The sequence below is a fragment of the Orycteropus afer genome, unplaced genomic scaffold, assembly GCF_000298275.1.
Source record: "Orycteropus afer afer isolate SDZICR_OR568_19922 unplaced genomic scaffold, OryAfe1.0 scaffold00017, whole genome shotgun sequence".
In the NCBI taxonomy this organism is placed as follows: domain Eukaryota; kingdom Metazoa; phylum Chordata; class Mammalia; order Tubulidentata; family Orycteropodidae; genus Orycteropus; species Orycteropus afer.
The window spans coordinates 4746206-4762229 of record NW_006921604.1 but is presented as its reverse complement, the minus strand read 5'-3'; the positions used below and the strand labels follow the sequence as shown (position 1 = coordinate 4762229).

General features: G+C 35.7%; 1 protein-coding gene across 1 annotated transcript in view; it reads right to left on the bottom strand.

Moving 5' to 3' along the window:
* BUB1 (BUB1 mitotic checkpoint serine/threonine kinase) overlaps positions 1 to 16024 on the bottom strand; it is a 57600-nt gene that overhangs the window by 29416 nt on the left and 12160 nt on the right. The window contains exons 10-16 of the mRNA XM_042783518.1: positions 8286 to 8527; positions 6999 to 7084; positions 5667 to 5795; positions 5463 to 5573; positions 4165 to 4264; positions 2895 to 2976; positions 613 to 787 (exon numbers count right to left, since the gene is read on the bottom strand). Of these exons, the coding sequence (XP_042639452.1) occupies positions 613 to 787; positions 2895 to 2976; positions 4165 to 4264; positions 5463 to 5573; positions 5667 to 5795; positions 6999 to 7084; positions 8286 to 8527 (925 nt within the window). The remainder of the gene's footprint in view (positions 1 to 612; positions 788 to 2894; positions 2977 to 4164; positions 4265 to 5462; positions 5574 to 5666; positions 5796 to 6998; positions 7085 to 8285; positions 8528 to 16024) is intronic.

Here is a 16024-nt window from a genome sequence, read left to right as displayed (position 1 = left end):
CGAACTGGAATTAGTGGCCATGTTGCTTGATAATTTAGGGGCTATGCCATTTCATTTGTTGACCTTGGGTTTGTCACCTCAGCAGCCAGCTGAGCTAAGAGACACCTCCAGCTCCAGTGGGCTGAGAGCAAGAGGCAGAGCTGAAGCCCAAGGTCAAGGGGACTTCACCCAGCCCCTAGAGCTGGCACTTTGAACTCAGATTTCTAGCCTCAAAAACTGGAAAAGAATAAATCCATGTTTGTTAAAACCACCCAGTATTTTCTGTTAGAGTGGTACTAGAGAACCAAACAGTTGTGGATGGGGTTGCCAAGAAGTAGGGACCAATTTGATGGCAGCCAGCAACAATATGGGTTGGATGTTGTAATAATGCCTTTAAATGCTCTGGTAGTTTTTCCCTTGTTCTACCTATAAATCTAAGTTACTAAATTTTAGAAGTGCACATGAAGATAGCATGCTAAAAGGAAAAAAATCATATAGTTAATAATAAAATGGATGAATATTATGTTTTCTCTTTATGGTTTTCAAACTTCTCATTTAGAATTTTCAAGAAAAAAAAACTGTAATAAAGCATCAGAATTGGCAGAAAGCAGATACTAAAATAGTGTAACACACCTTTATCTTCTAGAGTGTTCACTGAATCCACTGGGAGCTTGTGGAATGGGGTAGATGCAAGCTGAGCAGCAGACGTAAAGTCTCCTGTGCTCTTAGGAATGGGTGCCAGCGTTTTGTTGCAGCGGATGCCCCATACAGTTGAATCGTCCAAAAATTCTTCAGTATGAGGCACTTCCTACAACAGAGGGTGAAGTAAAAAAAGCAACAATCTCCCTGTTTCACCCATGAAACTTAACTCAGTAATACTTTCAAGAGACTAAAAAAAATAAGGACGTAAAGAAGAAACAGATGTCGGCCCCGGCTAATATATAGCCAAGAACATCACTATTCTGTTGTTTTTCCCAGAACTGTCATACTTTGTCTTTAACATAACCCAGTGGAATCGTATCTCATGCAAGTACTGAGTTCTTCCTTCTGCTTAATTTTATGTTTTTAAATTGAAAACATGTTTAAATTTATAGAAAAGTTACAAAGATTATATACAGAGTTCTGTTTACCAAGCTTCCTCTGATGATAACATCATATATAGCCATGGTATATTTGTAAGAACTAAGAAATTAACTGATACAATACTATCAACTAGAGATTTTACTTGGGTTTCACCATTTTTCCTCTAATATTCTATTTCTGTTCCAGGATCCAATCCAGAATACCATGTTGCATTTAGTCATCACTCCTTAATCTCCTCCAATCTGTGACAGTTTTTCAGCCTTTCCTAGTCTTTATTGCATTGACACTTTTGAAAAGTACTGGTCAGCAACTATGGAGACTGTCCCTCCAGTTGGGGTTTATTTGATGTTTTTACATGATGAGATCGGTTATTTTGGGAAGAATACTAGAAACAAAGTGCCTTTCTCATTATATTGTATCAGGGGATACATAATAGCAACACATCACTGATGAGATTATCCCACTTGGTTAAGGCAGTGTCTTCCCAGTTTCTGCACTGTAAAAAGTTCTGACTTTCCCCTTTCTATAATTTTTTTGTTACAAGGAAGTAACTAAATTCAGTCCATACTGAAGAGGAAGAGAATTAAGATCCACCTCCTAGAGAAGAATATCAAAGAACTTGTGTGCATACATTAAAACCTCCTTATTAATTAGTAAGTATTTGGAGGGAGATACTTTGAGGCTATGCAAATATCCTGTTTCTGAAAGTCTCACCATTAATTTTAAAATTCACCTGCGGATCTTCTCTGGCATGTTAGTGGTGACTCTCTATTGCCACTCTTTCCTTCTGTATTTATTACTTGGAATTCTTTTATAAGGAAGATTTGTCCTTTCTCTTCCATTTATTTATATCTATGTGGATACTTATTTTTATTTTTTGGGTTATAACCCAATACTACTTTATTCTATTTATTTTTTGCTCAAATTGTTCCAACTTTGGCCACTGACTCATTCAGGTTGACTCTTGTGTCCTTTCGACACGCCTCTATCTTTTTCTTACCTTGAATTACTATTATTTTTTAATCTCGTATAAAGTGTAGACTCATTTTTGACAAACCCTTTCAGTTGCCCATAAAATGCTATATGCTTTATATAAATATTGAATAGTCTTCATATATTCCAGCATATCTCTGCCAATGTTGGAGGAAAAACTCATTAGTTTTTTTCCTTAGGTGGACATAAAATAAAGCAATGGCTTGTGTTTAGGGCCAGGAAAATGCATTGCATTTTTCTCTGGTTAAAGCACATATAATTGAATCTATGTTTAGTAAAATGCACCTATGAAGTGATGCCACTATATGTGAAATCTGGTCCACTAACTGGAATAGTTTTAAGAAAAAGTTCAAACAGTTCATCAGAAGGGTTAGAGGACTGAGTAATAGTTTATCCAAAAGAACCCACTATGGAATTAAAAACAGAACCCAGAGCTCAGCCCAGCTCCTCAGCAAGGGTGAATGAGTGACCACAACACCAACCCTCTCAACATAAGTCAGAGGGACTGAGTGGAGAGAAAAGTATATTTTGGGTAATATTCAGGACTATTGACAGAAGCTGAATACGGACTGGACACATTGACGACTATAACAGAATAATAGTGTTGTGGGCCTGAGAACATATAAAGCTTATTTGCTGATGTATGCTGATGAGGGCCCATCCCAGTTTAATTCAGATTTCGTTTTTTCACTAATATGTCCTAAAAGAAACACATTTATTACATAAGATTATACTTCTCAGCATGTTTTTATAAGTACTGTCTCATTTGATTATCACAATCATGAGTTAAAACGAAGAGTATGATCCATTGCATAGATGAAGCAAGGAGGTTCACTTACATTTGGTTTCACAGAAAGGCTGCTCACAGAGCGTTCTCCAAACGTCCTGGCTCCTGTGGGTTTATTTTTAGGCTGTGGTAATCTAAGGAGAGATTTGCAAAATTATAAACAGTAAAATATGCCAACTTAAGTGAGAGTATCCTTAATCTCCTCCAATCTATTTCTGTTCCAGAATCCAATCCAGAATACCATGTTGCATATAGTTATCATATCTCCTTAATCTCCTCCAATCTGTGACAGTTTTTCAGCCTTTCCTAATCCTAGTTACATACCCCTTACTTTTCCATCACTTTAACCTCAGTTCTAGCAAAATGGAGTGAAAAGTGAATGAATGCCCTACCTAAAACTAAATCTAGAGTTGCTTGAGTGAAGGTAGAAAATCAGCAATTTCCACTACCCTGTGGTATAAATTTTAGGAACAAAAAAAGAAGACAGTAGAATGTCATGGATGCTATCAGTTTATTTCTTATTTATAATGCTCGGTCTAGTTATGGAATTCCTCTGAGAGCTGACCATATTCTTTGACACTAACACCTCTCTTTCCATGATTCAAACTATTAACAGTGAAAATTCTTGGAGTGATACCACTCTATCTCTAGATGTGGCTCTCTAATGTCCCTCAACCTTAAAACACATTTTCTCTGCAGCCCTTCCTAATACAAGCCACTTCCTTTTCTGCTTTATTAATCCTGAAAATACAAAGAATGTATGAATACTTTTATTGGTGAATTCATTCACGTTTAATACAATTTCATATCCACAGCATTCCGTAGTTCTCGGATAACTTGTAACCACACGGTTTTCCTTTTTCAATACATGCTTTCATTACAGCAGGTCTGCCTTCTATCAGAACTTCCACACAGTAATGCAGAACTAGAGAAAAACCTTAACAACAACCACCTCGTCATGTGGTCACAATGCCCATCAGTGGCAAACCTGGGACTCTATTCCAGATCATTTGATTGACAGGCCAACATTCTCTCATCATCATCATCGTCAGCTTCCCTATGTTACTATAACAACATATTGTTGTTGTTGTTGTTGTTGTGTGCCATCCAGTCGGACTCGACTCATAGCGAACCCTCCTTGGGTTTCCGAGGCAGTATCACTACGGAAGTAGATTGCCCCATCTTCCTTCCGAGGAGTGGCTGGTGGGTTTGAACTGCCAGCCTTCTGGTTAGCAGTCAAGTGCCTTAGCCACTATGCTACCAGAGCTCCCATAACATAACAACATATATAGCAACCCCAAATTAATTAGAAACTTCTTTACCCATAATTTTCTTTGTTTCCATCTTCAAATACGGGAAAAGCAGATGACAAGGAAGAGATTATCTTATTGACTCCCCAAACCCCAGAAGACTTTGCATTTTCTGAAAAATAGCATTAATCATGTTAGAAAAGAAGACACTGAATCATTTATGCTAAACTTCAACCATAAGTAAGAAAACTGAATAGCAGCTTATAGAAAAGAACTGATAACAGTTTTTTAAATGCTAGGTAATAAGATAAAGGAGTACTGGTGGTACAGTGGTTAAGGCATTTGGCTACTAACCAAAGAGTTGGTAGTTCAAACCCACCAGCTGCTCCGTGGATGAAAGATGAGGCAGTCTGCTTCCATAAAGATTTACAGCCTTGGAAACTCTATGGGGGTTGCTATGAGTTGGAACCAACTTGATGGCAGTAAGTTTGGGTATTTTGGTGAGAGTTAGTAAGTCATTTTTTAGTGAATCAAAGTGACTTAACTATAGACACAGGGTTTAGCAAAAAGCCCCTTGGTCCTGAGTTCCTGCCAACACACCACCATACAGCCTGCCATGAATATAGTACAGTGTCACCTATCTCTGTGAAACACTGTTATTGTCACTTGACTCACTGAATAAAAGTTTTCATTGGTTTTATTCTCCATCTCTTGTAGGCAGGAATAAACCTCTTAGCATTTCAAATCTTCCCAAGGCTAACTGACTAGATCCTACTTATCACGATCTCTCTGGCTGCCAGCATGAATCCCCTGACTCTAGATAAATGCAAACTCATCAGTGGCCTTCCAACACTGCCCCACCATTTCTCTACCAGAAAAGGCTTAAGTCATGCTTCAAGTACTAAGTCCTTCCCAGCCATTCCTACCAATGGCAATTTTATCCTTCTTTAGAATGTACTATTATTTTTAAAAAATAAAACACACCTATCACACACATGTATTACCTAGTCAAACACTGCTATATTTTTATCTCACACATTTCCCCTGCCCTTATGTGACAAGTTAATCTAAGGCACAGGTATACTTTTTATACCAAAACCAAACCCACTGTCATCAAGCCAATTTTGACACTTAATGACCCTACAGGACAGAGTAGAACAACTGCCTCATACAGTTTCCGAGGTTGTAAATTTGCCACAACTTTCTCCTACAGAGTGGCTTGTGATTTTGAACCACCAACCTTTTGGTTAGCACCCAAGCACTTAACCACTGCACTACCAGGGATCCTACATCGCATATAATCCATTATTTCCTGTGACAACAACCCACAATGACATGCACTTAGTAGGTTTTAAATACAATTTTATTACTTTGAAACTGAGCTTCAAATGCATCTTCATTCTGATCTAGAGGTGACCAATTATCTTTGTCATCAGAAATATCAGGAAGTGTGGGAGCTTGGAACATATCCATGATGAAACCTTAAAATAACAGAAAGAGTAACTATAAACATGGTTGCAAAAGGGCTTATTAATTTGTTGTAAAATGTTACACATTTAAACTAAATGTCTTACCTAATGCTTCTTTTGTGTGAACAGTAGGTGATGGTTGCACTTTGGAAGGTGTTGCCTGAACCATTCCCAGGGATGAGTTTGGAGTTGTGTGAAAAGAATTTGTGTTAGGAAACTTATGTGTTTCACATGCTGTGAAAGAAATTGGGACAAAAAACATCAGTAGAAAGATGAAAATTATTCAGAAGACACAACTTAAGTAACTTATTACAACTAATACAGTTTATTATTGTTAATTATTATCACTAAGGACTCCCATTATTATAGTGCTTTCATATCTTTCATTTTTATCTTTATAACAGTCCCATAAGGTAGGTAAGGCAAGAATTACCCTTTTACAGAAAAAGAAATTAAGGTTCAAAGACACTTAAGTGGCTGGGTCTAAGATCATACCAAATTAGCAGCCTTATCATAAACAGCACCCTTATCTCTACAGTATTTCAAATAATACATGTTAATAATCACATTAGAAATCTTAGGGACATCTCATTCAGCAAAGTCCAGACAACAGTGCATAAGACTCTGCAGAACCAGCCCCAGTTCCCTCACACCCATCTTCTTCCCCCTCTCTTGCTCACCTCAACTGCATCACCTCCTTGCTGTTTTTTAGAATAACACATCAGGGACATTCCCACCTCAAGCCTCTGTACTTGCTGGTCCCTCTACCCAAAAAAGATTTTCCAAGACAGCTGCATGGGGAGCTCTCTCCTTCAGATCTTTAAACAGGTATCACCTTCTTAGTGAGGACTTTCCTGGTCATCCTCTGCAATTTAACCTTTCCTCCACAGCCCCAATACTGTCCTTCCCTTCCACATGGCAGAGATTTTTGTTGTTGTTCATAACTGCATTTGTATGACCTAGAACCTAGTGAGAGCCCAAAATGTCTTGGTGAAATAAATCTCCAAGCTGCTTATTTCAGATAGCTCTGCTCCTCACTAAAGTGTTCATGAAAAAGATGTAATCACATGGGGAAGAAGAAGTGAATTTCCAGTCTGTGTCTTATTTTATTTTTAAAAGTTATTTTATATGCAAATATTTCTAATAGGCAGTATCAAATTGAAGTGGAAGTTTACCTGAGAAATTTAATAGAAAATTTCCACAAATTAGTAAGTCTGCAAATAATTCTTTACTAATACAATATGATTTAATAAGTGAATTTCTACCTTTACTTGAACGGTCAAGAGCTTATACAACCTTTTATCCTCTAAGAAGGGGAAAGCTAACACCCAGGTTCATTAAGGTTTAAAGTCTTAAAGAATCATAGCCATAAAACAGACCTCTGACCAATCTGGAGGAATTGGGCAAACACATCAGAAACAAATTTATTAACTTTACCTGCTTTTATCTCTGCTCCGCCCTGAGGCTTGAATTCATGAGTACTTTTATTCAAACATCTTGGAAGAGAAAATTCTTGAGACACACTAAAGAATAAAAATGCTTGACATTAGAATTTTTAACTAATTTTCAAGAAATAGCAGTAAAAACATTAGCCAACAATTACAAGCCAGTTGATAAAATACAGATGGAACTGCTTAGGAATATAGTTTAAGTAAACAAAGCACCTTTTCTCTTTTGACTTCTTTAGAGGAAAAGAATTCTTACAGATAAACATGTAAATGACAACTGTGGTTCTGCATTTTAATGCCATAATAATCATTTCTGACTATGGAGTAGGACAGGACAGTGGCTTCTTTAATGCAGTGGTCTTATTTATTACGCAGACTAAAGGGCACAAGGCACCCAAGGCAGGCTGGTCACCACATGGGGAAGCACTGGCGTGCTTTAGCAACACACGACACTCTTCGTGTGTAGCCAGTGTATTTTTCTCCAGATTTTAAAAACATTAGCTTTGAAAGCAAAAAAAGAAAAACAATATACAAATATTTTATATCACAGTCAGTTTGTTTTAAGTACACTGGACCTCATCTGTCCATTGAATATTGTTAGAATGCTCTTATAAACCTTGTTAAGATGTAAAGTAAAAAGAGAAAATAGTCTGTGCCTACCCTTTCACACTTTCCACAACCTATAAAAATCTGGCTTCAATATAGCCAAAGTGACTGGAGATAAAAATTTCAACAACAAAAGTAATGTGACATAATTTTCAAAGTACACAAAAGTACTTCAAAATAGGGGGAGGGGAACCTACACAGTTGTGTACATATGGGCATATTATGTCACAGATATTAATCCCAAACCATTCCCCATGGTATGACAGAAGGAATCAAATATGAGATCACAGGTCAAGGAACTGCCTGCTTAGCAATAATTCTTCAAGTTACTCAATCAAAACCAGTAAGCAAAGGTAATTTCAGTTTAATGCCTATATACTCTTCAGTAACAAAAAGACTGTTGAGTTTCAGGGAAATGAAAATTTTGAATTGAAGAGAAAATGATGAAGTATAACAAACACTCTACAAGAAGCACAGAATAATTAAATCTAAAATATTTGGGGCCGAAATTTTCTTAACTTGGATTTTCAATAGCACACTACTCTAAAAGTTATTTTAAAAATAGGAAGCATTTCAGTTTAACATACTGCTCTTGATATTGCAGATTGTGAAGAGAAGCTGACAGATGCCATGCACATCACTATCACCTCTAGGACCATCTTCAGCTTACCTAGCATCTTTGCTGGCTACTGGAAATACAGAGTCTGTCACTGGTTGGGCTGTCAAAGGAACAGCTACCTTCTGGCTGACGGCTAGGGACACCAAAGCAGTGTTGATGGCATTTGCCTTAAGTGGTACAAGAGGAGGTGCTTCTCTGGATTTCTCTCTCATGTTGCTTGAGGTCTGCTGATCTAGGACTGGAAGAGACGATCCTCTCAGCTCCTCCTGGGAGCCTACACATGCTGTATTAACCTTTCATGTTAAACAAACAAACAAAAACAGAACTGTGAAGTTCAGAATATTACTAACTAGGTAAGGCAACTTTTCAAAGACTTGCACCTGTTTTCATTAGATTCCTTTCCCCTTGAAGCACTCCTTTAGGCCAGCAAGTATCCAGAAATGAATAGTCAATAGAAAAAGACCATTCTATATGAGAGATGGTTTTGTAGCTTCTTAACTACAAACACAATTGGCACCTCATACTTCTAACCACTGAAATAAGTGGCATTTTCAGTATTTAAGAATTTTCTTATTTCTTACTGCCCTTAGAAAAGATGAACAAAATCAACATTATCAAATGCTCACAATGGTCTTTCTTCCATTAAAATTTCATTGATAGCCATTTTCTCTTTATTGAATAGTAAATATGATTATAAACTGCACTAGTAATGCTACAAAAGTATAGCTAACACTAGAAAGGATAATAAGCTCTTAATTTAAAATTTTTGCTTTTCTACTTACTTAGCCTGTAATTCTACACGCTACTGTTATAAAGTTAAAGGGCAGAAGGGCTAATAGTCTCACCATATAAAAATATTCTTACAAATTGTTAAGAAAACACCAACTCTGTAGGACAACAGCAGTTATTTCATAGACAAAATATAAAAAGTTCATCAGAACTTTTGTCATGAAAAAAGATACTTCAAAATGACGTATACCATTTTCTCACCTATCAAATTTGTAAAGATTAAAATTAACCAGATTATTCAATTCTGGGGAAAAATTACAAATACTCTCAAAGGTAAAAATATAGTAAATCTAGCTAAATATATTAGGAAATATTCATGTAATAGATTATATAATATTGTAAATCATGTTTTAAAACAAAACTAATTGTGAGCATTTTCCTAAATAAGAAGGCATTTACTCTTTACAATTTCTAAATTACATTTAAGAAGGGGTTAGAAAGTAACCCCTCAAGTTAGTAAGATTGAAATATAAAGACAAAATTCTGAATGAATAAAGTAATGTGTGTGTGTGTGTGTGTGTGTGTTTAAGACAGGCAAGGACAAAAACAAAATGTTAACAAGGCTTATCTCTGAATGGTGGATTTATATCATTTTATTTTCTTCTTATATTAATCTTTATTTTCAAAGATTTTCTACAGTGTTTATTTGAAATGATAAGCTATACAAGGATCAGAGAATTCTTCTAGCAAACAAGAGAAAACAAGCAATCAGCCATATTTTTCAATTATTCTTTTTGACTTCCCCCACATCCCTATCTTGACTCTACAAAGAACTAAAGTACATAGAAAAGTCTATCCACCTGAAAATTAAAGCAATAAGGAACTTCCTACAACATATAAGCAATCTTTATTAAATTTAAAAATACATACACCTTTTGACATAGCAATTCCATTTATAGAAACTTATCCCAAAAATATATCTAAATAACATATATACAAAGTTATTTACTGACATATTTTCAAAACAGTAAAAGGTTAGAGACTATCTATTAACAGCAGACTGGTTAAAGCATGGTTCATTCAAAAAAAGACAAAATTCTATACAGTGATTGAGAAGCCCTTCCAGATGTATTTCTAAGTGAACAAAGACAAAATGTAAAAGTGTATCTAAAGCACTACCTCTAACAAGAAAAGGAAGAATGCATACTAATTTCTGTTGTGTTCACATAAGAAATGAAAGGATACACAAGAAACTAGTAACAGTGGTCACATGAATGAATGCCTGTGAGGTGCAGTAGAATAGGAATGTGCAGAAGGACACGGATGAGATGGAGACTTTGCACATAATTATATATTTCAAACTATTAAACAATTAAATTAAAAATTACACAGAGGGAACGACATCAGCAAGACAGTGAAGTAGGCAGATCTAAGCTCCTGTCCCTCTATAGAAACACTGCAAAACAAGCAGAAAATATCAGAACCAAATTTATTGGAACTCTGGAAAACAGTCAAAAGTTTACAGTGACCAAGCAAATGCTAAATCAAGAAAAAAGGCAACTAAAATGGATAGTAAACTCTTCGTGGCATTTCTGTCCTCCCCCTCCCCTGTCTCAGCCAATGGCTCTGGCTCAGAAAATGATGTATGAACAAAATGAGAATATCAGAACAGAGACTGAAATTATAAAAAGGAACGAAATAGAAGTTTTGAAGATGAAAAGTATGATAACTGAAATGAAAATTCACTAGAGAGACTGAATAACAGATTTGAGTAGGCAGAAGAAGGAACCAGCAAATTTGGAATATAAAACAACTGAAATTACCCAGTATGAGGAGCAAAAAGATAAAGAATGAAGGAAAGTTAAAATCCCCACTGCTATTGAGTTGATTCCAACCCATAGTGACCATATAGGACAGAGTAGAAATGCCCTATAAGATTTCTAAGGCTGTAATTCTTTATGGAAGCAGACTGCCTCCTTGTTACCTGTGGAGCGGTTGATGGGTTTGAGCCACCAATCTTTTGGTTAGCAGCCAAATGCTTTAACCACTGCACCTTCAGAGCTCCTTATTTGAAGGAATAGTAGCCAAATTTTCCCAAATATGATGAGACATGAAGCTACATATCCAAGAAGTCACTAACTCCAACAAAGATAAACTCAAAGAGATTTACACTAAGACACATTATACTCAAACTGCCAAACGATAAAGACTAGGAGAGAATCAAATCATCAGGTACGTGGAGTCAGATTAACAGCTAATTTCTTATCAGAAACCATGGAGGCCAAAAGACAGTGAGATGACATTTAAAGTGCTGAAAAAACTGACAATTCTACTTCTAGCAAAACTATCTTTCAAGAATAGAAGACAAATTAAGATATACCCAGAAAAACAAAAGCTAAGGGAACTTACCCTGTAAGAAATGCTAAGAAGGGAGTCCTTTAGTCTGAAATAAAGGACACTAGTAAAGGTAACTACATAGATTAAATATAAAAGACAGTATTATTATATGTTTGATTTTTAATTCCTCTTCTTTGCCTAAATGACATAAATGTAAATGCATAAAACAATAATTATAAATCTACATTAAAGGGCACAAAATGAATAAAGATGTAATCTGTGACAATAACAACATAAAGGGAGGGAGATGTGTAAGAGCTGAACATATACTTTTGATATCAGATTATATTATTCACACTAGGTTGTTATATACTTTAAGTGTTAACTATAATCCATATGGTCACTACTAGAAAAATATATAGAAAAGGAAAGAAGAGAATAAAATTGATATACTCCAAAAAAAATCCAATAAATTTTTAAAAAGCAATAATGGAGGAGTTGAGCAAAAAACATATAAAACAATCAGAAAACAAATAGCAAAATGGCAGAAGTTCTTCTTTATTAGTAATCACTTTAAATATAAATGGACTAAACTCACCAATTAAAAGGCAGAGATTGGCAGAACAAATATAAAAACATGATCCATCTATATGCTGTCTGTAAGAGGTTCATTTTAGACTCAAAGATGCCAAGTTGTTAAAAGGTTGGAAAAAATATTCCATGCAAATAGTAACCAAAAGAAAGCTGAGGTGACTATATTATCAGACATAATGAATTTTGAGTCAAAAAAGATTACAAGAGACAAAGAAGAATATTATATATTGACAAAACGTTTCATTCATCAAGAATATATAATAATTTTAAGTATACACACCTAACAACATAGCCCCAAAATATACAAAGAAAAGTTTAACAATGAAGATAGAAATAATTCAACAATAATAGCTGAAAACATCCAAAGGCCCAATTTCAATAACAGGTAGAACAACCAGACAGAAGATCAATAAGGAAATACATGAATGGAACAACATTTTAAACCAGTTAAACCTAACAGACATACTATACAGAATACCCCACCTAACAACAGCAGAATATACATTCTTCTCAAATCATGGATCATTCTCCAGGATAGATTATATGTTAGGCCATAAAATAAGTCTTAATAAACTTAAAAAGATTTAAATCAGCCAAAAATATCTTCTCCTACACAATGGAATGAAATTAGAAATAGTAACAGAAGTAAATGAGGAAATTCACAAATATGTGGAAATTAACAATACTCTTTAAAAACCACTGGATCAAAGGAGAATTTGCAAGGGAAATTAGAAAATACACTGACACAAATGGAACATAAACACTACATATCAAATCTTATGGGCTACAGCAAAAGCAGTCCTAAGATGTAAATTTTAGCTGTATATGCTTACATTCAAAAAGGAGATCTCAAGTCACTAACCTTGTAATATAAGGAACTAGAAGAGCAAATTAAACCCAAAGCTAAGAGAGGGAAGTAATAAACATTAGAGCAAAAATAAATGAATTAGAGAACAGAAAAATAATACCGAAAAATTAATAAAACTAAGTTGTTTTCTTTGGAAAGATCAACAAAATTGACATCTTTAGATATATGACTAAGAAAAAGAGAAGATTCAAATCAGTTAAATCAGAAATGAAAGAGGGAACATAACTACAACTTTAGAGAAATAAAAAGGATTATAAGAGAATGCTATGAACACCTGTACACCAACAAATAGGATAAACCAGATGAAACGGATAAATTCTAAGAACAACTACTACAACACAAGAAGAAATGGGAAAGACTCATAAGTAAAGAGATTGAATCAGTAATCAAAACCTTCCCAGCAAAGAAAAGTTCAGGACTAGATGGCTTCACTCTTGCATTCTATCAAACATTTAAAGAATTAATAGCCACCACTGTGGAAATCGGTATGGCGATTCCTTAAGAAGCTGGAAATTTAAATTTGATCCAGCAATCCCATTACTAGGTAAATTTCCTAAAGAAGTGAGAGGCAGGACAAGAACAGATAATATGTACACTCATGTTCATCATAGCACTATTTACAATAGCAAAGAGATGCAAACAATCTAAGTGCCCATCAATTGAAGAATGGATAACCAAACCATGGTACATACACACAATGGAATACTATGCAACCATAAAGAATAACATAGAATCTGCAAAACACCACATAATGTGGATGAACTTGCAGGACATTATGCTGAGTGAAGTAAGTCAATCACAGAAGGACAAATATTTTATTAGTACACTATTGTAAAAAGTCAAAGAAAAGTTTCTACATGTAAGGAAATTTTCTTTGTTGGTTACCAGGGATGGGAAGGGAAGGAAGGAAAAATTCCTGGATAGGTTCAAAACAAAACAAAAAATACATACACAGAAAAATAAATAAATAAAAGCAATTCTTCTCAAACACTTCGAAAAGATACAAGAGGAGAAAACTGTTCCTAACTCATTCTACGAAGCCAGAATTACCCTGAAACTAAAGCCAGACAAAGATACTAGAAGAAAAGAAATTACAGGTCAAAATCCCTTATGAATATCAATGTAATATCCTCAACAAAATATATCTACCCCTCACTTATCAACTACCTCATTATCCAACATTTCACATTTATGACAACAGTAAAAAATCTATCAGCTGACTCTTTTGTGCATTACCAACATACATTTGGCACTAACGAATGCCGAGGTGCAAGGCAAGAGTTACCACTGGCTGTGATGGTTAAGATTATGTGTCAGCTTGGCTAGACCATGCACAGTCTTCAGTACTTTGGCAGTTATGTCATGATACAATTTGGCAGTTAGGTAACAATGTAATTTGCTAGTTATACAATGATGTTAATACTCCTCCATTTTATGATCTGATGTGATCATGCCCTATCTTCATATATGCACCAGGAAATCAAATTCAGCAGGATATATAAAATGATTACACACCATAACCAAATGAGGTTTATCCCAGGAATGCAAGATTCAACATACAAAAATCAATTAATACAATACACATTACTAGAAAGAAGGAAAAACAAAACTATGATCATCTCAAATGATGTAGAAAAGGCATTTGACAAAATTCAGCATTCTTTCATGATAAAAACACTCAGCAATCTAGGAATACAAGGGAACTTCCTCAACCTGATAACAGCTATATATGAAAAACCCATAGGTGGCGTAGTGCCTAAGGCATCTGACTACTAACCAGAAGGCTGGGAGTTCAAACCCACCAGCCACTCCTCGGAAGGAAGGTTGGGCAATCTACTTCTGTAATGATACTGCCTCCAAAACCCAAGGAGTTGGATCCGACTTGACAGCAGTGAGTGTGGTTTGGTTTGGTTTAACATCATATTGACCATTACATTGAAAGCTGTTCACCTAAGAACAGGAACAAAACAAGGATCCCCACTTTTGCCAGTTCTCCTAACAAAGTACTAGAACTTCTAGCCAGAGCAAGAAAAAGACAAAAAAGGATCCAAATTGGAAAGGAAGAAGTAAAACTATATTTACAGTTAATATGATCGCACATGTAGAAAGGGGAAGTACCTCGGTGGCACTTGACTACTAGCCAAAAGAGTGGCAGTTTGAACTCAGTTTGAAGTCTTCAGAGGTGCCTTGGTAGACAGGTCTGGCATTCTGTTTCCAAAAGACCACAGTCTTGAAAACCCTATGGGGCAGTTCTACTCTGTATGCATGGGGTCACTGTAAGTCAAAACTGATGTGATGGCAACTAACATACATAGAAAGTGGCTCAAGCACAGCAATGATAATATTGTGAAGATGGTATAACATTTTTTCTGTTGGACATAAAATAAACACGACTCAGAGCCAATGTGATGGCACCTAACAACAATATGTAGAAAATCCTAAAGAATGCACCAAAAAATTGTTAAGAGCTAGTAAACAAATTAAAGTTGCAAAATCAACATGCAAAAACCAGTTGTATTTCTATATACTCACTAGCAATGAACACTTTGAAAAGGAAATGAGGGACACACTTTCACTTACAATATCAAGAAGAATAAAATACCAGCCACTCCTCAGAAGGAAAGTTGGGCAATCTACTTCTGTACTGATAGTGATACTGCCTAGGAAACCCAAGGAGGGATCACCATGAGTTGGATCCAACTTGATGGCAAACACCACCACCTCCACCACCACCTAGGAATAAATTAACCAAGGAAGCCTAACATTTACTTATACACTGAAAACTCTGACCATCACTGAAAGAAATTAAAAGAGCTAAGTAAATGAAAAGACATCTGTGTTCATGGATTGGAAGACTTAGCATTGTTAATATGATAATACCTTGTTGTTGTTGATGTTAGGTGCCGTCAAATCAATGTTGACCCATAGTGACCCCATGTGACAGAAAAGAACTGCCCCAAAGAGTTTTCTTGAATGTAATCTTTACAGAAATAGACTGTCATATCTCTTTCCTATAGAGCCAGTAGGTGGGTTTGAACTGTCAACTTTTCTGTTAGCAGCAGAGTACTTAACTGTAATATCCTTTTCTCATTCTAGGAGCTCTGGTGATGTAGTCCCTAAGGCATTTCCAGAAGGCTGACGGGTTCAAACCCACCAGCTATTCCTCCGAAGGAAAACTGGGCAATCTACGTCCATGGTGATACCCCTTGGAAACCCAAGGAGGGGTCGCTACAAGTTGGATCCAACTAGAGAGCAGTGAGTT